The sequence below is a fragment of the Lepisma saccharinum genome, chromosome 6, assembly GCF_977018435.1.
Source record: "Lepisma saccharinum chromosome 6, izLepSacc3.1, whole genome shotgun sequence".
Classification (NCBI taxonomy): Eukaryota; Metazoa; Arthropoda; class Insecta; order Zygentoma; family Lepismatidae; genus Lepisma; species Lepisma saccharinum.
In genome coordinates this window covers 7503151-7527670 of record NC_139234.1, presented here as the reverse complement: position 1 = coordinate 7527670, position 24520 = coordinate 7503151, and the positions used below count along the sequence as shown (strand labels likewise).

The 24520-nt window shown below is 36.9% G+C and overlaps 1 protein-coding gene across 1 annotated transcript; it reads left to right on the top strand.

Moving 5' to 3' along the window:
* The first annotated feature begins 705 nt into the window (after positions 1-705).
* Positions 706-21075, top strand: LOC145988535 (phytanoyl-CoA dioxygenase, peroxisomal-like). Its single transcript, XM_083123438.1, has 9 exons — positions 706-724; positions 6076-6184; positions 7426-7583; positions 8518-8683; positions 12834-12947; positions 14358-14507; positions 15261-15395; positions 16893-17030; positions 18930-21075. Exons 2-9 carry the CDS (start codon positions 6122-6124, stop codon positions 18981-18983), a joined length of 978 nt encoding a protein of 325 aa, XP_082979564.1. The 5' UTR covers positions 706-724; positions 6076-6121; the 3' UTR covers positions 18984-21075.
* The last annotated feature ends 3445 nt before the right edge of the window (positions 21076-24520 follow it).

Here is a 24520-nt window from a genome sequence, read left to right as displayed (position 1 = left end):
TCTTCGCGCTTGTTCAGGCGACCTGAAAAGTTGACAACACTTTTTATTGACAAACTTGTCTCTCGGTGTTTTCAAAAAGATCCTCCTTCCTTTCCATTGTATACGGATTTGGATTTGAGTTAGTGTGCGAGTTTGCGTTGCGTTCCATCTGTGTGCGTATTGATCGCTTATGAAATAATTAGTTGTTTTTTTTTCGCGAGTGAAAGAGTTTATAGTTACTGTACGTGTTTATTTATTTGTGTAGTTGTGTCTGTTTTCCAGACAACTTGACATGCAGATTATCTTCGTAAGTATAAACGAACTTTTTTGGGGGTGCATGGCCAATGAAAAGTGTTCTAACTGAACTTGACGGTGCATCATCTTCCTAGTTAGTTATTGCCGAATTTGTTACATTTCATTCCAAATAGTGACCCATTGTTCGAACAATTTACTTACTCTATGTCAAGGAACTCTTCTCAAAAACCTTAAAGAGAAATTTAGAGGCTATCTGCCCCCCACTTCCCGCTCCCCACCCAAAAGAAAAATGTGCCCTGCCTGCCTGGAAAGGCACGCGCCGCCCCTGGTAAATGTGTATATTTTATCTTCCGTTTTGCATGCTCATGAAGTGTTTTTTTTAGTCGCTTTATTTGCCGTAGGGGCAGTTTGACTACGTCTGTAGGGACATTGCCGAAAATTGATTGGCAACATTGCTTGCTACTGTGCTCGGTGTGTAAGGGATAAACAGGTGTTTAGTAAAGTTTCCAATTTTCTCTCTTTCTAGTATATAACAAGATGACAACAGGAACATATGGTCTATGCTATATTATTGTAGAATAAGACGCGTTTTAAGCATTAGTGTAGATACATTTTCACTTGGAAGCAGTAGATATTAGAACTTCGTATATCACGGCTGTTTTGCCTTCTTACGTAATTGTATAGTGAATCGGTAAATTAGAAGAATGACTTGAATATTCAAAGAAAGAAACCGAATTAATATGATATGTGGGAGAGTACTTAAGGTTGTATGTGTATGTACAACATGCAAACCATTGATTTTGGTGTAACGAATGATTTGCGTTGATGCCTAACGCATTTCCCTTCTTATCACATCATTCCAACATAAATATTTTCATCTGAATGACCTGACACATTTCTCATGCCAAGATATTCGTACTTGATCTTTCACCACCAAACTTTCCTTTCCTAACACCATTTTTTATTTTGTACAAAGAAATTACTGATAGAGTGTGATTAACATAATCCAGCCACCCTTGATTTTTTTTCTTCGCATTATCATATTTTGGACGAATGAGTAATCTGTATTGAGAAATTTTCTAGTGGGTGTGCCAAATTTAAAAATTAAAATTCTGAGGGATTTTTTTACAGCCTCCAAACCATTTTGATTAAAATCTTTTGGAAAACTTTGGTAACGGTTCCGATTGTTTTATGATGTCACGTAGCACAAAGGCTAATTATCGTAGAATTTTGGAAATCATTCCTTAAGGTAATGATCACTGTTTGGACTCGAATAAAAGTTATTTATGTTGAAAAAACAACTTAAAAATTACCTTACGCACTTCTCATGGACAAGATATTCTCCGTCGACAAGCGACAGTAAATATCGTAGAAGCATGGGAATTAATGTAGAAGTAAATGGGGACCTTAGTAGAATGCATTTAGGGACTTTATTTTAATGCTAAGGAAACCAAACCTAAGCTGCCTAACCTAACCACAAAAGCATATATTGAACAAAACCTTAAGTAATCGCTAAAACTCCGCAGTATGTGTTAACAAACGTACATCGAATTGAGCCATGTAAAAATTGTATTCGTAGCATGATGAAATCGCAATAAAACAAATTGAACTTGGGCCAAAACATTATTTCCTGAATATCAGCTGTTGCCTGTTTGTGGTCTGTTACTATGTATTCAAAATTAAAACAACCCAACACAAAAACAAAATTCTTCAAAATGAAACTCTATACATTTATTTGTCCCAAATGCACATAATTCCACTGTAACATTCTGTGAACTAAATCTATATAATGAAGAAAAATTGGGTGGAGGGAAATAAAGAAGTCTAACGACTTTGATGCAACTAGTGCATTTGTTTTTGTTTTCTGCACATCTTGTGTAGAAGCTCTGGCACAGCAGTGTTTGAACTTCTTTTTTCTCCCCCTCCTATTTACTTACATATTGACTCATTTTTTTACAATTTTCATAATAATATTGTGAAATTGAATTGTTTGGTTTGCAATAACAAATTTCGGTAACACTTTACTATACCAGAGACGGATTTCTTCAAATTTACAGGAGAAAGTACTTACGCAAATCATTTTCTGTAGCGTTGTTAATGTTCGGGAATGTAGTTTTGATCCATTTTAATGCGAATGCATGTGGTTTTCTATGAAAATCTATTTCCGATGCGCTATTGCTGCTGCCGCCATTTGCTTTCTGCACGAGAGCACAATACGCTCTCGTATTGTCCGTATGTGCTAAATTGAACGAAATGAGTGCTAATGGAACCTAACCTAACCTAGTAGGCATAGCTTGTCCCCGTGATGGTTCGTGCGGCTATCGTGAATTTTTGAGCTAACGTCAATGGTTTTTGGGACTACCCGTGGATGGTTTGTGGGAAATAAGGAACAACAGTAAGTACTCGTTAATGTAAGAAATATACATTATTTTCGTTAGAAATTCATTCACCTAAAGAAATGTTCCGCAATGCAGAATAGTACATTAGCAATGTAAAAAATTGCGAAATAAATCATTGATAGGTGTCTCTGGTATAGTAAAGTAGTACCAATACCCAAATTTCTTCGCTAGGCAAATGCATACCAAAAGATATTAATATCAAATCTCATTACTCCAGGAAACTGGGAGAGAGTTCGATTCCAGGAGCCTAGCTTGGCAAGCCTAGTTTCTAGGCAGCTATAGAACTGGTGTCTAGGGCGATTCAAATATTTTCTACAGTATGTGTTTATTTTAAAAATAAAATAACTAACATTAAAAAGCATGCACCAAAATATCACACAAGCATATCAAGTTATGGAATGAACTTTCACCACTTGAAGATAATTTTCCTTGCACTAATTTGTATATTTCAGTAAGCAGTAAAATTGTATATTGATTCTTGAATATGTGTGTATATCACCAATGGAAGGAAAAAATATAATGATATTTTTACATGCGCAATGAAAGTACAGTTTTTGTGTTAATGAAATTACTTTTTAAATCTTCACCTTAATAAGATAGTGTTACAAAATAAATTTACCACTATTATAACTGGCCCCCCTCAAAAATTATGTTGAAAATTATTAAAATTTCAATCTCCGTGAAACATCTCAAATTTGTTTATTTTTATTTTTCACATTCGTACTTATGTATCCTGCATTGCTAAGGATTCTTGAAGGTGGAATTTCGCTTTTTTCACGAAAACAATTTCAATTTTCCACATATCGAGTAATTATTGTTCATTCGTTTTTCGCTTGCAACCTTGACTAGCGTTGTCTATCATCAGTGGGTATGCAGTGTTTTCAACCTTCTTCACCGAAAAATACCTACTTTCCCCCACACACCATTTACGGATAGCCTCACAAACCATTCATAAATAGCTCCACGAACCATGCACGACAAGGTTAGGTTATGTTAGGTTAGGCAAACATAGTTAAAATTGTCATCTTCATTGTCTTGTTCTTGCAAAAGAACAGCGTGGTTGGAAACACTGACCAGGGGTTACATCATCAAAGGCACACAATATTTGGTTCACGTAGTGGAAGGACATAGAAGCAACAGCTTTTGTGCATCGGAGAGACATTAATCTTGAAAAATACATGATTTACTGGCCAAACAAATTAAACGATGGGGAAAAACACTTCAATTACCTTTCAAAAGTCTACAGAAACTCAGTTCGATAAGTACTTTCTCCAGTAAAATTGAAGAAATATGTTTCCTGGAGACCAAAATTTTACCAAAAAGCATCAATCTGCAACAAGAACTGCAAGTTGCGAGCATGAGCATAGTCTATTGTTACTTTCTCCCAACTCTAACTGTAAGTTCATTTTTCCAGTTAATTTTTTCTGTATTATTGTAAAACATGATTACTGTATTAGGTTTGTAATGTGTGAAATTATAACATTAGTTTGACGTTTAATATGCTTTTTCTTAACACCTCTCTATTATCCGACGTTATTGCTTATCCGACGTTCTGCCAGCCCGTTTATGTCAGATAAGCGAGACTCTACTGTAGTTGCTATAACGTATGGCCTATAAGTCACAGAAAACAACTTTTTTTTTAGTAATAAATATCTACAATTTTACCATTCGAATTACATAAACTCTTTCTAGAAATCTCAGGGGGGCACCCCCTACCCCCGGCCTCTCCCTGCGGGCACCCTTGGTACAAAGTAAATAATACAAACATGAATAAGTGACAGCTGTGGAGTCTCTTGCAATAGTTTTCAATGGTATCTGCGAGTATTTATTGAACTGATAAAAGAATGAAAATTTTTACGCATTTTATGTGTTACAGATGATTTATGGGATTAATTATGACATTTTCATAAAAATGGTATGTTATTTTTTTGTAAAGATTACAAAGCAACATTTGTCATGTCAGAGTGCAGTACTAGGTGTGGCTATGTTATTTTATCAATACTCAGTTCAAATAAAAGAGCTGACTTTTATCATACAAAAAGATAGGTAGTTAGTTTTTGTTAACTTTTTCCACATAATGAACGTTCACGTAGAATATGATTTCCTTGTTTAATGTTTCAATAATATCCACCTAGACAAAGTTAATACCCACTGTAAATTACATCGAAAAACTCAATATGCTGACCAAGGCAGAAAAAATTGTTTTATTTTAAAACATAAACTAAATGTAATGTTTCAGACTCTGTACCCAGTACAAATGAAACAAGGTACAAAACAGGAAGATATATACTCAGAAATCACTCCCCTCCAGACAAGATTATTAGAAAGTTGAGAGAAACAGGACATGACATAAAGTGGGATGAGGCTAAGCAGGTAGGAAGGCAGAAGAGAGTACTAGTAAGAAAATGGAAGGAGGCCAAGGAAATAGAGAAGAAAGGAGAAGAAGACACAATGAACTGGAATTGGGGACTGAAGATAAAAATAGAATGGAAGAAGATGTTGGAAAGAGTGGAAAGGACAAGAGCGAAAGAACAATGAAGTGAGATAAAGAGTCCAACCACTTTCCAGAGGAAATGTTTATCCAAATCGCCTGTCAGGTGAAAGTACAGTTGACAAGGAAAGGCCACCTGCTGGAATGTTCTAGAGAGAAAACAACTTTCTAATAATCTTGTGTCTGGAGTGGAGTGATTTCTGTGTATATATATATCTTACTGTTTTGTACCTTGTTTCATTTGTACTGGGTACAGAGTCTGATGAAGACCTTGCTAGAAGGTTGAAACGTTACGTTTATTGTATGTTTTAAAATAATTTTTTCTGCCTTGGTCAGCATATTGAGTTTTTCATATCATGGAAACAAGGCTTAATGGTGTTATAAAATGTCTTATCGCTTTTTCTATAAGAGTTTCGTATGTTCAGTCTTGGTTGTGTGACTTTTTAGACACCCTGTGTTTGTAACTTTTGATAAGTGAACCATCCCACTATTTACTTTAAGTAGGTGTGTAAAAACTTTATCTGTTGTGAATAATGTAGGGTCTTGGTTGTATTACAGGGGCAGATATCCTTTATGCTGGCACACTTGCAGCTGAATTGAGATAGTAATACTTAATTATCAAGTGAAAAACTACTATGAACCTTATGCCTTCAAATATAATATCACTTTCAGCCTTACAAAAGAGAGACAGGGTCACATTTTATCTGCATATTATAATAATAAAGACACCATAGTGCATACGTGCCAGTATTTTAGTCACGAGAGGAGATATTGATAGTGTATGAGCTGTTTTTCACTTCGAGGATGACGTTATTTATTAAAATTATTATTATTAATGCTATGGACTTCCCCTGTCATATGATGTAAGGTGACGTTGATGCAGTCATGGGTTTGCACTTTGCTCACTGATAATTTTTATCACAGTTGTTGACCTTGTTTTCTGTTCCATAGTCAAGTGAGCGCTTTCGCTTCAGTCTGTTGAGAGTTGTTCAAAGAAATGGCAGCGGAGAGAGTGCAAGCGATACATCGACATCTACAGGGGCGGCGTGATCCCGCTATTGTATCCTTTATTGTTCTAATTGTTGTTGTTTGGTGTCATAGCACTTTTTATTTTATGTAGCTATTTGTTGCTTTGTGTTGTGTTTCTGAATGTTCAAGCTAGTGACCGTGATTGCAATTGATTTAATGGAAGATTCCAAATACAGCGTCAGCCATTTTACATTGGAACGATTTTATAGAACATGAGGACAAAAATAATAACATAATACAACAAAAATAATAACATACAAAAATGACATGTGGTTAAGAGACTTACATACTTTTAGTTACCTTTCTTCTAAAGCAGTCCAGATTTTCAAAAATGTCTATTTGGCTTCCTAGATTATTATATTCACTGGGCAGTCTATGTAACAGAGAGCGCTGGATGAGGCACAACCTCGGCTTCTGAGAAGCAAAAAGTTGAGTGCTTCTTGTTGAGCGGGCAGGCACACGAAAGTGAATTTCCTGAAGAAGGCGGTCACTTCTGATGTTGCCATTCACTATTTTATGTAGGAATAGCCTATATGGTCAGCCAGTCTATGTCTCTCTTGAGGAGTTTGGATATTTAACATTTGCAGGAGGATGTACTTTTGCAAGTGTTTTGTGGACGGAATTCGGTGTCGAACAATGGCCAGGAAAAAATTTAGGATGAAATTTAGTCTATTTGAATTTGAGGGGCATGCTATAGACCTGATCGGAGAACAGTATTCAATTTTAGGTGACATAAAAGATTTGTAAAAGGTGCTGAGGGCAGTCAAGTTGTTTATTTCCGTGAAACGATAGAGAAGACCCAGCATACGCATACATAAATGCATCCATACATAGGCTGGGATTCGAAACTTGATCTATTGCTACCAAGGTCACTAGTCAACTACTGAGGTATTTGTTGTATTAGGATAGTTTATTTTGTGTGTTTTCTTATATTTTTGGAGTAAAAGTTTTATTGTGTATTAATATCTAGGAGAAGTTTGTGCACAGATAGGCTAGTTGGGACTGGACCTACAGTTTGAAGTGCAATCTGATCGACCGAGATGCTTTTTTCTCAGAATTGAATTCGATGAGATTTAAAAATACATGCAATATGCCTTCAATGTAATAATAAATTAAGTTTAATGAAATGAATTTACCGTAAAATTAATGCAAAATTTACACTAAACTATTGAGAGCGATTTGGATCTCATAACCCCTCTTGAATTATGAATATATGGATAACATGTTGAATTATATACTGAAATAATTGTTGTTTACCTTAACTTATCTAAGAGTTTACATGAGACGTCTGTGTCTCCTGCATCGTACAGCGGCTTCCAGTATACGTTGGACAATGCCCGGCTGTCCTGGACCCAGAGGCAGTTCTATGAGGAAAATGGCTTTCTTGTGATCCCGAACTTGGTCGACTTTGATTTATTGGATGAATGCACGTGAGTTTTTGCTACAGCTTCATGCTTGGATTTTTGCATATTTGTCTAGAATTGATATGAGGTTCCTACTGGCTTAAAGAAGTCAGAGAAATGAACTTAGAGGTGAGGAATTTTCGTAGAACTTGAAAAACCTGGATATGATTTTTGTGCCAGTATTGGAAGCTAAAGAAACCAACTTCTTGCTTCAAGCTGATTAATCTTTGGATCTCTACATGTGCACCTTTGGTGGCCTGACAAATATCAAGATGGCACTCTCATCTCCTGCCAAGTGTTTGGCAGCATCTGTGCTGTAATGGATTAACAAGTTCCTTATTCTCTGCCGAGAGTCACATAAATCTTGTTTTTTGTGTGTTCCAGATTTGTTTTTTTTGTTTGTTTGGGTTGCATGCCCTACACACACTAATTGGAGATTGAAATTTCAGCAAACAAGAAACAGCATCACACTAAATGATGCCATTTTAGTCCATATGTTCAGTCACATGCTCCATGCTTCCATACCTATCAGTTATTTTCTTTTATGAGTAGTGGTAAAACTTGGAGAGTACTGTCACGAAAAACAAGAATCATTATTCCAGCATTATTGGTTTAGGAGATATTTTAATTTGTTATTAGTAATAATTCTATTGGACACACTGTATTAATATATTACACAGAGAGGCACTAGGGAGGCAGATAAGCATTCTGCTATGAGATTGGAGAATGTGCCATCACCACACCGAACGGAAAGTACTTAGAGGTGAGGACCAAACTCTGTCTGCTACTTGTGACCACATCATAATGGTATTAGAGTAGGTGGTATCATTTTTACCCAATTAAAAATTTATATATTTTATTTTCACATAAACACAAAATTGTTTCAAAATGTTAAGTTACCCTAGTTTTTTTTGTCTGAATTCTGTAATGTACAAATATGCTTAATATATTTTTCATGCAGCCAAAGGTTTATCGACCTTTGTGATGGAGTTGTTCCAAAAGGCAACATCACGATGATGAAAGATGTCTCGCTGATGAAGAAGGGAGCCCGGGGCCAGTACCTCTTCAACAAAATACAGGACATCGTCTGGGATGAAGTGTGCTCGAAGTACATCCTTCATGAGAAGGTGCCTACTCTTTTTTATTTTGCTTTCTAGTATATGTGTAAACCTAACACATGCACATTCAGACTGTGTGTATATTCTGACACCAGAGGATCTGACGTGACATTTTGATGCATATGTGAGGTGTACTAGTCTTCACCATGACACGAACCTGTGTATGTGGCATACTATGCACCTGCTTTACGACAGTAAACAAGAAAAATCCTGAACTGGCATGATAGGCCAATGCTAGAGTAGTTCAAGTAATTTTACAGTTCATAAGTACATTTTACCATAGGTTTGTTACAGTGTAACAACATTATTTTATGCCAATGGGGAGGAACTGATGAAATGGATGATGTGACAAACATAGGGTGACCATAATATTTTGACCAAGAACGAGACCTTCCAAGGAGATCCCTACCCTTTCCTGAAAAATCGGTTAGGCCTAATCGTAAAATTAGTGTTATTATTTCTTAAAGGATGGATCACATAAATGATACATGATCTCCCCTTGTCAAAAGGTATTAATTATTATAATCTCGGTATCACTTACATAGTCTGATCAACCTTTATGCTAGAGTTGAGTAACGCCAGAAGTATTTAGCAGAAGAACCAATCTTCTTGAGAGCAGCTGTATTCCACATCAGTTATTTATAAATCTCCCCGTAAACCTTACCCCACATACAGGCGCGGTTGGCCCTATAGCGCACAGAATCAGTGAACCCCCAGTAATATACGATAATCACCTCGAGAATGAACAATGAACAATGTCTTTAAATTTTCACATTATTTCGCTAAAAATTCTACACAATAAGTCATGTATTTGTGCCCGTAACACGGCGAACTCTCTTGCTGAGAAGAAGAAACCGCGAATCGGCCGCCCTGATACAGACCCTCAGTTGAACCCTCACAGGACAGCTCGTGCCATTGTGAAAGCTTCGTGCGGGAGCAGAAGCGCGAGGAGGGTATAGGACAAAATACATGGGAGATGAGATTCCAGAACCTATGTCTCTACCCAACGGTCATGCGCAGTTCGTTCTCTCGCAGAAGCCGCGGGACAAGGCTCCTTTCTCGCTGCTTCCTCCCTTCCAGTGTTGCTGTGTGCGGTTCAAGTTTGAAGCGCACACATTACATATTCAATCTTCTCTTGTATCATTTTTGCACCGAACTTCTTGGAATAAATGCAAGATTGTGTCAGAGATGGATGAGTGGAAACAAATAGAAGCTGGAATTAGATGCGATGAATTAAAATAAAGGAGATACATTACCAAAATACCTTGTGCATGCATTCAGAGGTTTTTCCTTAAAGGTGGAAACACTTCGGGTTCGCGAAAGAGAAAGAATGGCGCGAAGACGTGACTCGCTGTCGCTCGGTGTCAAAGTCTCAAGTTTTTTAGTTTTTGAAGTGCTTGGATACTTGTTGGAAAGTATTAAGTGATGTTGCGAGTGAAACGAGGGATGGACTTTACCTAGGTTATGTCATTTGATGCAGTGTAGGCGTTGCTGTCCGTGCAGGTAAGAAATGACCGATAGAAATGCACATAATTAACGTAAACAAACTTCCTTGTCCACTGAAAAAAAGCGTGTGCTGGTCGACCAGCCCCAAATTTGAACAAACCTGTCGCGTATAAATGAAAGGGTCTCAGGTTCGATTTCTAGTATGCGCATGCCATTAGTTGCCATTTCCCTTTAACAAATGTAGGACCAGTTCTGATTAGTCAGCATGGACGTCCGGAAGGGGAAAAGGGGGCCGCCCCCCCATGGAAATTGAATGTAAACCAAAAATTATATATTACACGCATATAATTTAATTTCAGTCACAGTAATTTTTGGTAATTATTATAAAAGCATTGCAGTAACTTCAGACTGAAGGAGTGTTTTTTGCTCCTCGTGGGGAAAAAATATATTACTTGCCCCTACTTGAGGACGTCCATGATATTCCAACAAAACTCAACTTTTTTCATAAAGGCACAATTTATTGTAGTTTCAGCCCTAAATTTATTCGCACACCCCTACAACAAAACCTTATACTCCCAGATAAAAAGAATTCTTGACAAAGCTTTTAAACCCTCCCCTATCCTTTTGTTGGGCGAAGGAAGTATATTTTGCGGAAAGTGAATATATGTCACATCACTTCAGTGAACCCCCGGGTAAATAATGCACGAGCTGCGCCTGCCCACATATCAAACACATAACTAGCTTTTTCTTTTGAGTTTGTGTCAAGATGCAAGAAATGTATTCTTAATTACTGCTCTTCAAATAAGGGAGCACACACAAAACAATACATCTTTTTTTTTAGCATGAAATGTATCTCAAATTTAGACTTGGCTTTCAGAATAACTCCTAGACTTTTATAAAACGGGACAAATAGTAGCTTTCTAATAATATGCACGACCGGGACATGCCTCTGAAATGGAACGTGTAGTCACCCTAGACAAACACACTGATACATCCTTGCTTTGGTCAGGGTTCAAACTTGGTGATGGATGAGGCACAGTTCCCACCATGAAGCACAAAGAACCAAATAAGAGGGTGTCGTATGGAAGCTAGAACCTTTATATTGAACATTATGTAATCGTTACTTTTGTTAGGTAGCGTAGGAACATGTTACTATGATTCTGCTAAACACTAGAACAGAAAGAAGAAATGTTGTGGAATAAATGCCTTGATTAGGCAAAATTTTACGTTGAGGAGAGAGCGTTTTTCATTCTCCACAAGATATATACACAGTGTGGCAATTTGAAATCGAGACTGGTGCTGTAAAAAATAAACAAATCTTCATAGAAAGTTACTTACCTTGGAACATTCAAAGTAGGACCCTCCTGCATCCACACATCGTAGCGCAATGCCTAGCAGTGCATGGAAGGATTGCTGGAATTAGTTTTGTGTAACGCTTTGTAAAATCCATGTCGTAGCCTTCTTGATTGTTGGTACATCATAAACGTAGAAACCTTTCAGTGCAGATTTTGGTTTAGGAAATAAAAAATAATCACACGGAGCCAGATCCGGTGAGTAGGCAGGGTGTGACAACACACAGAGTCAATTTAGGGCAAAAATGTTCTTCGCAATCACAGTCTTGCGACTTGGGGCACCGTCATGAAGCAGATGCCAGCTGCCATCATTTCGATACTCGGGCCTCACACGTGTTATTCCTTGCATCAAACGTTTCAGTACCTCAAGAGAAAATGCAGTGGTAACAGTCTGTCTGAAATTTCAGTCAAGAATGATTGTCTTCACTTTCTCAACCAATTTTGGCGTTCTCACCGTCCCTGCTACATCTGGATGCTCGTCGTGTTCAATTGGCTCCCGTCCTTCACTGAAACGCCTGAGCCTTTCAAATACATGTGTACAGGATAAACAATTGTCCCTATAGACTTGCTACAACATGTGAAATATTTCCGCAGCAGTTTTACCCAAGAATGCACAAAATTTGATGTTTTCTCTTTGTTCCATGTTGAAATCACGACACACTTTCATGACACGTACCCACATTCAACAATGCCACAAGCGGCAATGTCTCTCAAAGTCAACGAGATCTGCGTCGATTGTTCGTGAGATACCCATTACTTGTTCACACCACACAACACTTGAACAGTGGTGCCACCTACCGAGAAAAAAAACCACTCTCAATTTTGAAATTGCTGCACTGTGTACATGGAAATCAAAGCACATTCAGAAGTAAATTTTTTTATTAAATTTTCCCTAGCTTAAAGACTGGCTTAACAATATGGAGAAATCCACAACCTAGCACGCAACATTTTTATGTGGTTAACACAGCATGCTACAATGCCAGGCATCCTGGGTCCTCTCATCAACCTCATTCATCTCTCATCCTCATCATTGTGATTAGTAAAAATAGTACAAAAGCGACTCTAAACAATGAAAAAATTAATCAACCACTTTCCACATGCCAAATAGATCAAAGGATGCCATAAAATTACTAGAAATGCTACACAACAGCATATACAGTCCATAGGAGGATGTGCCTGAATACTATGGTTGTTTTCAATAAACCTAAATTTTCACAATTTACAATAATAATGCAGTGCTGTAACTTTCATGATAGTCATGGCTGAGATTTGCCCAATATCCATTCTTTCATTGCAAAATGTAATGCTCTGATTAAATTTATTGTTTGTTCATGGTTTCCTGTGGTGTTTTTTTTTTTTAGGTGTTGGATTACGTGGAATGTTTCACTGGACCAAACATCATGGCTGTTCATACGATGCTAATAAATAAGCCACCTGATTCTGGAGCATTGACATCTAGACATCCTCTCCATCAGGTAAATAATAATAATAAAAGGTCTTAAGATATATTTTCTTGCTAGACATTTTATGAAAATTACATGTAATATTCTGGGTGGCATTTAAACCTTTGAAAATTATTAAATAAAAGCTTTCATTTTGTTACTGGCTAAAATTATTTAATGTGTTCACAACATTTTGATGTGGTACATGCCTTTCTCAACAGCTAAGAATACAATGCAAGTTACATTGAAAACTGTGTTATAAAAATTAAAAGTTAAAACAGTGCATTGTAAACAATTAATGAATAGTACAACAGTTATTTATGTATTAATTGTTTACTTTGCTTTCAAAGTGCAGTTTTGTATTTCATTTTTTTTGAAAATCTGTTTCCAATTATCTTTTGTAACTGCCATTAGATTGCATTCCGTTACTAACTCTTTGAGAGAGGTGTATGTCCAGTTAATAGAAATGTTGAGGAGATTAAAGAAATATAGCCATTAAAGAAATGAAAGTTCTTGTTCATAATATTGTTTATGCTGGGTGAAGAAATGATTTGCTACATCTTTTGTGAAACTTTGCTATATTCATACATGTGAAAATGATCAAATCATTAAAAATAATGGCAGAATGAATTGAAAGTAGGAAATACAGAATTGTTATATCAGCTAATGAGACTACAAGGAACACAAGAACTCTGTGAGAGAGAAAGGAAGGAACAGTATTTTTTGTGTAGAAAAAAAACATTATGAAACTAAAGAAATGGTTGGCTGAGATAGTTTTTATTGGATTATTTCTTTTTAGAACTAAAATCATTGTAAGTCCTCAAAACCAAATTGAGTATGAGGTATGCCAATAGCTGACAAGATGGCATGGCAGATTTTCCAACAGCACTTGTCATTGAATTAATATGGTCAATATCAGGTAGAATAAAACATGAGAGTTATGGAATTGTGTCAAATATTCAACGATTAATATTTGAAGGTGAAGTGGAGGGTTAATTGACCTTGTTGAAAGAGTTTAGAACCTTCATTGAGTAAATCACATTATTGCCAGCTGCTTTGTATGTATAGTGGGAATAAATTTAGAATTCATTTTTGGATGTGTCAGGCATACATAAGAGATGAGAAATATATTAATCAGTTTTTAGCAAAGCAAATGCGAACTTGTGTTCTAATTGGTGTTAAATTTTCCATGGTTACAAATGTTACGACTGGCTCGTGGAGTGCTGTTGTCTGATACGCAAAGCAGCTGACACATGGCAAGGAAGAAGCGAATGTTCATTGGCTGTGCTAGCTAGCAGGAGTTTGGTACCATGTACATCGAATGTGGGAACATCCCACTTTAAACTCCACCTTCAAACCGGATTAGCCTTCCATGCGTAAGGTAGACTTTAAACAAACTTTCTGTGGTTATGTTGGTCTTGTAGAACTATTCTTCTCTTGCAGGATCTCCATTACTTCCCGTTCAGGCCTGCCAACCGCATCGTTGCAGCTTGGACTGCGATGGAGAAGGTGACGGTCGATAATGGCTGCCTGGTGGTCATCCCTGGCTCTCACAAGGGGGTACTGGAGAGACACGACTACCCTGATTGGGAGGTAAGACTTACATAGCAAAAGTAATATAATGGTTCCCACCAACTCGGAAATGCCAGGGAAATTGTGCTTTGATTGAAAAAGTTCAGGAATTGTGAAAATACATCCAAAAACCTGGAATCAATTAGAATTGCCTGGGAGACATAGAAATATCAGAAAATTTGTTTTCCGAAAATGAGTGGAACCTTGTAGTTAGAAACAGAACACATTTCTTTTTATTTTGCACATTTGATCTTTTATTGCATTTTTATGTTTCAAGGTCTACTGCATTTTGCTTCTTTAATGGTAGTTTCATGCATTTTAGTTGTATCTATTCAAAGAATTATTGGAAAATGCCTACCCATCGTTTGATGATGAGATTAATTTTGAAGTGACATCAGAAGCAAGTGACGAGTTGCCACTAATGACTATTTTTTTATGCAAATGCATGATGTAACAGTTCACCTCTTGATGCAGATGAGATGCTTTTGTCCTATGGTGCACATTATTTCAGCTACTTTATACTCACATAGACTAATTGGGACTGGACGTGCATGTAAAACTGGCACTCTGCAATGTGCCACCAACAGGTTTGAACCTGGGACCCCATGATTACAAAGTGCCCATCAGGGAGATGCAGGTGGGCCAAACGTGTGTATTTTTTTGAGCTTTCCAAGTATTTTCCTCACCCACAGATACCTTGCAGAGGTAATATTGTGTTTATTTATATAATTTATCTGCTTTTAGTAACATGTTACCTGTTTTACAATGTTCCAGGGTGGTGTGAACAAAGCTTACCATGGTGTCAGAGGCTACGAGGATTATCCTTTGCAGAGCTTGGTGATGGAGAAGGGAGATACGGTTTTCTTCCACCCCATACTCATCCACGGATCAGGATCAAACACGACTAAGGTATGGGAATGTGTCGTGTTTTCCCGTTGACATTCTCCAAGCCTGTTCCCTTGCCTCTGGCAGACACTTTGAGTTCAGGACTCCTGATTCGGCCTCCCCAATGTCAGGGTTTGATGTGGCTATTTTTTTTAGGTTTTATCCTATCATCAGTCATCTTGATTGTTGCAATTGATGTAGAGATAGTTGTTCTTCTTGCTTTTTTTTTGTTTGCTTATTTTGTTATTTAGCACCACTTTTCTTCCATGTTTGGTTAATCATAGAGAGACAGCAGATAGCTGGGTTATTTATTGTAATGTAAAGTTTAGCATATAGGTATTCTTTGCGAATTTTCATTTGTCAGTTTCATGTAGTAATTGTTATCCATCCTCATCATCACGATTTGCCAAAGGTGGTAAAAAAAGGCAATATAATATCAGGAAAGTACAACAGCGTTTGAGGCCCAAGGCCTTCCAAGCAGCTTCTCATGACTTTTACTTACTCATCACTGTCCATTCATGTTGAATATTGGCCGGAACCTAATACTACTTTTCAAGTTACTCCCCTGTTGTTCTCATGATGCTGTGCCATCACTGAAATTTTTGGAGCTCCTACTGGATCGAACCAAGGACTACTCTACACCATTACAATTTGCTTTTTTCTGTCGTATGCAGATCTGTGCTGGCTCAGTGGCTGATTGCATAAAGTGATTGGGTTCAAATCCTAGAGGGCATGCATGTTCGTTGTGAGTGTCCTTTCATCAATTTCATTTAATCGTCACTTATCACAATTACTGAAAAGACATAGAGTAAGAAAAGTATATATACTAGGGCTGAGTCGATACCACTTTGAGCCGATACCGATACTCTTACCGATTCCCAACAATACCGATACTTGAAAATTGCAATAATTAAAATTTCTTGAAAATATTGATTAATATTGGTGTGTTAATTTTCTTCTCCAATTATACGCATCAATTTACCAAGAAATTTACTTTAGAATATTCAAGAATTACATCAGAATATTGAAATAATTATGTAATCGCAAAATATATTTTTTATTGCAAATTGGTGCAAAATAGAAAGTCTCAATTTTGCATTATTTCCAGGTGAAAGTGTCGTCGGCATTTATGCGGGTCCTTTGAAACCCCAATATGCTGGAAAAGTATCGGCTGGTATCGGTAGATGAATTTGAACCGACACCAACCCTAATAAATATATTTATGCAGATGTATACTAAGAAAAATAACAAAGGTACTTACAACTGTCTGTTTTGAACTTGTTAGGATGTTTAGGACCCATTTCCAAGGTCTTTACCCAGGTTTTCGGGGCGTTAAAAGAAAGAAGACGACTCGCAAAACATGGTGAAAAGTAAAATATTTTAAAATGTTAAAATAGGAAGAAGTTGTGACTCATTTTGTCATTTCACATATTATCATTGGTAGTAGATTTGTACTGGAACATTATCAAAGATAGGAGCAATAAGGCTAATTCATGACATCTATTATTATATTTTTACTAGGGCTTCCGTAAGGCGATATCTTGCCACTATGCAGCTTCGGAGTGTGAGTACATTGATGTGGCAGGAACCACGCAAGAGAACATCGCGGAGGAAGTCAAGAGTATTGCCAAGAAGAGAGGAATTGACCTGGATTACAGGGTAAACATTTTTCTGTTATTTCGTAAGCAGCTCCTGCTTCATATATTTGTGCTAACTAGGTGTTCAATGTGCCTTGCTGTTATTTGTTACTTTTAAATTTGCTCATGAAGGTTGCCTTCTGGAACTCTCCTCGTGTACTAGGGCCAAGTTCATATCACTTGAATTGATATCCACCCTGATGCTACAAAGATTTCCATCAATACTATCTGATACCCATGTTCAAAGATTGAAACAACTGAAAGTTGTGTTTAGAAATGAAGGGCTTGGGTTGTAAAACCTGGTAAGTGACATTTTGGTAATTTTTGAGTTACGAAGTAAAACGTGCCATCCTTCAATTTTCAAGTGAAATTGCCATGACATACAATTTGCATTGGACTCAGTGAAGCTTTATGAAATTGGTAAACACAACATGAATACAATTTATCTACAGTATAGCTTCTAATAAACTTTTTTCTTACTGAACTCAGAAATGACCAAAATGTCACTAACCATGTTTTACACACGAGCCCTTCATATTAAATATTAAAACGTAAGTATTTTGTTGCAGTTATTCCACAATAATCTACCAATTTTGCTTTAATATATTGAAAGAATCGTTAAGAGATACTGGAAGTTTTAAAATAGCTATAATTTAATTAGAATTTTTAGGTTTGTCTCAGAATGTTGGTGTGAAATTAAATAAAACTTAAATTAAATAATTTAGAACAGCGCTTCTCAAACTTTTTTTGCCATTGTACCCTTTAGTTCTTAACTAAATGTCTAATGTACCCCACCATAGGATTTCTCTGAATAGTGGGTTTTGGCGAATTTTTTTGACTGCCTGATTTGTTTTGATATGTTGGAGGCGTGTATCTACAATAGCATGTGAGCTGTATGTGGGAAGATGGTAAACAAATAAACATTAGAATCCTATGTTCAATATTTTATTGGGTGTTCCAGCGTTTACTATCTTTATGATGAATTACAAAGATGAAAATGTGAACAAACTGTCGAGCACAATTTTGGAGTTTTTATTGTAAATCCTCAGAGTTTCTAGTGAGAAGGATGTGCCGGCATAGCCTGACAAAGTTTCTTGATGTCTGGTTGTACACTTTCAGGCTGCGATCCGGCTCCAAATTCGTTAAGAATGTTATCATGTGGATATTCTTGACATATCTCTTCCGAGCTCTTCTCGTACCCCCCTTCAAGTCATTGATGTACCCCTGGGTGTATTCGTACTACAGTTTGAGAACCACTGGTTTAGAAGATAATTAGGCTCCAAGCAGGATGTCACTAGATTGCAGATTCCCATGCAGAGCAAATTGAATGCCTGCCCAACAGAGATTATTAGGCAAAAGAGTCAAATCTCCTTAAGGTTCAATGATGTCCACTTTATGTACATATAGGCTAATCGGGACTGGAACTACAGTTTAAAGTGGGATCCGAACCACTGTGCAATGTGCCTCCACAAGGTATCGAACCCCAAATCTCCTTAAGAGCATGTGCAATTTACAGTGGAATAATAAGCAATATAACATAATTGTCATGAACAGCTATGCATTAAAAGTTTATTTAAAATGTTTCGTCACATCTAAATAGAATTTCAAATATTAGTTTGGTGTAATTACTCTGTTTTCCATTTTGTTATCAACATTATGATGACCAGTAGAATGTTGAGAATATTCGAGCGGGAAAGGTAACTTGTAGTTGCATAAGACTGTTTTCACTTTGCCTCAACAGTCAAACAAAACGCCGTCTACATCCACTTTTTTACCACTCTAAAGAGTAGTCAGTGTTCCTTAAGGCTATAGTGAAGGCTTTGGTAACATAGTTGCACAAGACGTAACTGTATTGTTGAATTACGGACTGATTAAATCTTGAAGAACTCATTGTTGAAACCCCTTTTTTTTATAATTTCAGGATATCTGGAGATACAGGAGCCGCCTAGCCAGGGGTCAGAAGATCAATCTCTAATCCTGAAGGCAGAAGGAGAGTAGGTATATATACGCATAACTGTGATGTACTAGGTGCTATTCCTATTATATGCTCATGTGCAATAAGTAACTTACAGTACCAATGATGTAGTTTCATTATTAAAATTTAAACGGGTTCTACAAGATCTAACAATTCATTACAAGTAGAAATATTGTTGTAAAATGTGGTGTCTTAAGATTTGGTAGGTGTGTATGTAGTTTGAATCTGAACATTTTAACTTTTTTTTGTACTAAACATCTGATTAGTTATACCTTCTTTGTTGCTCAAATTGTTACCTTGTAATCTGAGCATCTGGGATTTTTACATGTCAGATATTAGGATGTAAATATATATATTTTTATATATTTGTATATTAAAAGGATGTTTACAACTAACATTGGTCCATATGTTTGACCTAGGTAATATTGATCAGTGTGCTTCAGAAATATGTTACAAGATGTGAAGCATATTTAAACAGGTTGAGTGTATGGTTTATGATTTCTGGCCATACAAGAATAGAAATAGGTGATGGATTATTAAAATGGTGCATATTATGAAATAAAAACATGTTCTTAAAATTAACAAATAAATGCAACACAGTATCCCTTATGGCCTAATGATAAATTCTGTTACCTTGGAACGAAATGACTCTTGAGACACAATGGAGCTTCAAACTGCTTAGAGAGCTTCAAGTATTTACAGCTGTGAGCTTGAAATGCAAGCATAAGTCATGTTTTAATGCATTGCATGAGTTACTGCAATTACCCATGCCATTTTGTGCCAGATGTAAAGTTTGTTCTCACACAAAATGCACAGACTGGAAGATACGTTTGTTTTGCGAGAACCATCTGCTAGTTGCAGACAATGTGCATGCATTGTTGTTTCAAACTGCACTAACCAGTCTTGAAACAAGCAGACAGTGCCGATGGGGATACGCTGCGGTTCTGCAACATCATAGTCTATTTATGGGGCTCGTGGTAAGTGAAGATTAAAAACCACTGCTCTGTTGACTAATATTTTTCTGAGTAACGATGAAGAGAACAATGATCGTGAGCACTCGGGATACGTGACCACAATGTTCCTAATGACTAGTATTTAAGCTGTGCTCTACCGAGCATTACTATTGCATTGTATTATTAGGGGCATGCATATTTCGTTTTTGACGAAAAAAGGAAATTTGAAAAAAACACATTCTAGTGTTAATTTTTCATGTTTTTGAAAGGTGTGAGATGCATTTTGTGACCATGTTTTGTCACGAAATAATGCGAAATGAACTGCAAAAAGCGAAATTAACTCTTAAACACGAAATTTACCATTTATATACCGACGCGACACTTTCTGAAGTCTGAAGTATCCTGTGAGTTATGCAATACCCGGAAAATTGATTAATTCTGCTGTTAATATTGGAGAAGCAAAAATGGACTCCTTTACACAGAAATAAACTTAATACTCTTATAACTACATAAATGTTCTATTAGAAGTGAAATGTTAATTCTGTGGAATAAGTGTAGTTTTTAAATCAAATTTAGGATTATATTCACAATTTTAAAACCAAAATGTCTTTTTATATACCACTTTTCATCCAATTTTTCACCGCTATAACACCGATATTTCATTTTATTTACCGCTTTTGAACCCGAAATTGACTCCGTTTTTGTACCGAAATTTTGCTTTTTTATTTACCAAAAATATGTGCCTCTATGTATTATACTTTATTCATGCTCTGATACAATTAAAAACAAATACTAAACAAAACATCTGGTACACACCTAAAAAGACAATATTGTGCAGGACATATGTATACAGGGAGGGCGTCGTCTACATCATAGCAGACTGTGCGCTAAGGACTTGAAGTGCATCTTTTGAAATATTTAAGGTATGTGTGTTTGATCTCGCATAAATTTGTATCTATCTTTTAAGGATGTGTTGTATAAAACTGCATAAATGTTGGAAAGACATTTTGTTTTCCACAAATTTTCGTAATTACTTTTTAATGTAAGAGTCCAGTAAATGATTTCTTTCCTGAAGAATAAAATAATATAATGTAATAGAACAAATCAAGTGCCAGTAAAAAGAATAAAGCGAAACTACAGCTGAAGAGTTTTATTATGCTCACAATACTCTCTCTGTTCCTAATTACTAGGGCTAAGATTTTTATGACATAAAAATATGCTAAGTCATGAAAATCCTAGCTCTACGCATAGTTTTATCATATTAAAACATGTATATAAGAATTATATTAAACTTCATTCCTACTGTAAGAATCCCATATCCTCCTGAAATACTGTTTCCTATTTCTGTATTGGGTACATTAGTGTAGATTGCATATACAGTAAATTAGTACTGTAGTATTTGGTCTAGGAATTAATTTGTGCGGTTGTTACGCACATATTGAAGCTGTAGTTCAAACACAAAATACATAAATACCTTAAGAAAAATATTGTCCATTGCGAGCCACCACTTTCGCCCATCTTTCAGGCAAGTTACGGATTCCGTGGCGAAAGAAGTCCTCATCCTTTGAAGCGATCCAGTCAAGAGACCCATTTTTCGATATCTTCTGAAGAAGTGAACCGCTGTCCAATCAAATCGTTATTCATGCAATCGAACAAGTAGTAGTCCGAAGGAGCAACGTCTGGTGAATATGGCAGGTGGGGTAAAACTTCCCATCCGACATTTTCTAAATAGGTTTTGTCCGGTTTTACGACATGTGGGCGAGCGTTATCATGTTGAAACATAAGTTTATCATGTCTGTTCTCCCATTCTGGTCGTTTCCTGACCAGAGCTTGTTTCAAACGCATTAATTGTTGTCGATAACGTTCTCCATTAATAGTTTCACCTGGTTGCAGCAACTCATAGTACACCACACCTTTCATATCCCACCATATGCACAGCATAACCTTTGCACAGTGAATATCTCGTTTCGGTTCTGATGGACCTGGCTTCACCCAGGCCTTTTTTCGTTTCGGGTTCTCGTAATGGATCCACTTCTCATCGCCAGTAACAATGCGATGCAAAAACCCCTTTCTTTTCTGTCTTTGAAGCAGCAATTCGCAAATGGGTTTTCGTCTTTCAACGTCTCTGTCTTTCAATTCATGTGGAACCCAATCTGACATCTTTTGAATCATTCCCATGGCTTTGAGGCGTTTGGAAACTGTTCTTTGATCAATGCCTAATGCTTCTGCAAGTTCTTCCTGCGTTTGACACGAATCCTGATCGAGCAATGTTCTCAATTCTTCGTCTTCAAATTTTTTTGGCTGTCCAGGTCGCTCTTGGTCTTCGAGGCCGAAATCACCACTTCTGACACGTTCGCTCAGCTAGCGCATGGTCACCATACACTTCCACCAAAATACGATGACTTTCGGTAGCACTTTTCTGCATGTTAAAGTAATAACCCCGCAAAAACACTTTATCTGGCACGAACTGCGCCATGTTCAATTGACTACAAAATGCTGTTGTTGATGCATCAATCAACTGCCCTATACTACGAACGATGTGCGCTGACAGGAGTTTTCAACGCATGTGTGGATACACGGAACTGTGGGACGATATGCTCGTTACGCCATCTCTTGTCCAGGCGCACCAATTAATTCCTAGACCAAATAGTAGTTAATCAGTAGTGGTGGCAGTTCAGAATTTGCATAAAACAAAAAGTATAACTCTGCCCTGTGCATTGCTCTGTACCAGTAAGGGACATGGGGAGTGTGGGGGTGGCACCCCCCATTCTTGATCTCTGCTATCATGCAGGTGATGTGATCAGTACCATGATTCTGCTGCCCCTCCCCGTGAAACCCACTAATTAACTGTCTCTCTCAGGATGCTAGGTCATTGTGAGCAGGGTGGTGTGTCAAGGGGGTAATGAGGGAAAATTCCCCCAGTACTTGGTAATTTTTGGTTCTTGGTTGGGGGAACCACTCACACTCAACCCCTCTTGATGCTACAATAGTGATTACTGGAAATTCCCCTCATCCGATTTTCAGATACTACACTGATTGTGTGGGAATTGTGTATTTGCGCACAACCTTAAATGACCACCTTCTGTATGAGAGCGGTTCGTGTAGCATGCTTGAATCTTATAAGTCCTGGGTAAGGCTTGAACGTTTCATTGTGTTTGCATATTTCATGAATTAATTATTCATCTTTATTAGTGCAATTAACCTAGAGGTGGAGAAATCGTGTAAAGTGACTGAAAAATACAAACACAAGATTCTTTGATTCCATTACGACAATACCCAGTGGAGGCACATTGCACAGTGGTTCGAGTCCCACTGTAAACTGTAGGTCCAGTCCTGATTACTCTACCTGTACGTAAAGTGTACTTCAAACCCAAGTCAATCAATCATTACCACAATGTTCATTCTGTGAAAGGAATGTTCCATCTGTGGTACAACTTTTGTACACTTGCAACATTTTGATACCACTTCATACACCTTTTTCATTTTCTTGAATGTTTGCATAAAGTTAAATAGTGAGTGAAAGAAGTTGTACAAACAAGTTATTGGTCTCCAATTCGATGAGATCCAGAACAAGATAGACTTCGAGCAAAATCGAGATGAAACTGACATTGAGTGTCAGAGACTGAATCTCTCGCTCTTTCTATTTTGTTTATTTTTACATCAGATTTCCACCTTTTGGATTAATCACAATGATAAAAATGAATTATGAACTGATGAAATGCATAATTGTGACAAACACAATGGTACATCAGTGCCTTAACAAGGGTTTGAACTAGGGATGGCCAAACGGATCCGGATCCGAAAAATCCGGATCCATTCGGATCTGAATCTGGATCCGATAGTTCCGGATCCGAGAGTTTCGTATCTCAATCCCATTATGATATTACCACACCTTAAAAGGTATTATGATCTTCGATTACAAAGAAATTTTTCATTAGTTAGTCCTACAAGAATTTTTTTCAAGTGTTGTTCCTAAAATACTTTGCTATGTATCGGCTAACACACTCGTGCAAAAAATAATCTTTCTTGTTTAACATAAAATGTCAGAGTTGATTTTGTAAATGCCATTGAAACGAATATGTATTTATTCGAATGTATTGGAAATGAAAACACACATAAATGTGAGACATTCCATTCCAGGATGAAACCTTTAACACATATAACAAGATAGAAATGTTATACAAAAATTATACAATTTTTCTACAGTTACAGTTTTACAAATTGAAATAAAACATTATAATATGTGCAGTGTTATATAATTACAAAGTGTAAGACTAACGAGGGAGGTTATCTAAGTGTCCCCCTCCGATTCCCATGAAACTTGGCAGATGTATAGTGGGGCCCAATGGAAGAAATACGTGTCTTTTTTTGTTCCAGCTAAAAACAGTTTTAGGCGGCAAAACCACCTCAAATGTCAAGATGAGGACAAATTGAAGTGAGGATCTGACCCCTGTGTCCCCCTCTGATTCCCATGATGCTTGGCAGGTGTGTGTATAAAGGAAGAAATACGTGTTTTTTTTTGTTTCGGCTAAAAAACTGTTTTAGGGGGCAACCCCCTCAAATGTCAAGATGAGGACAAATTGA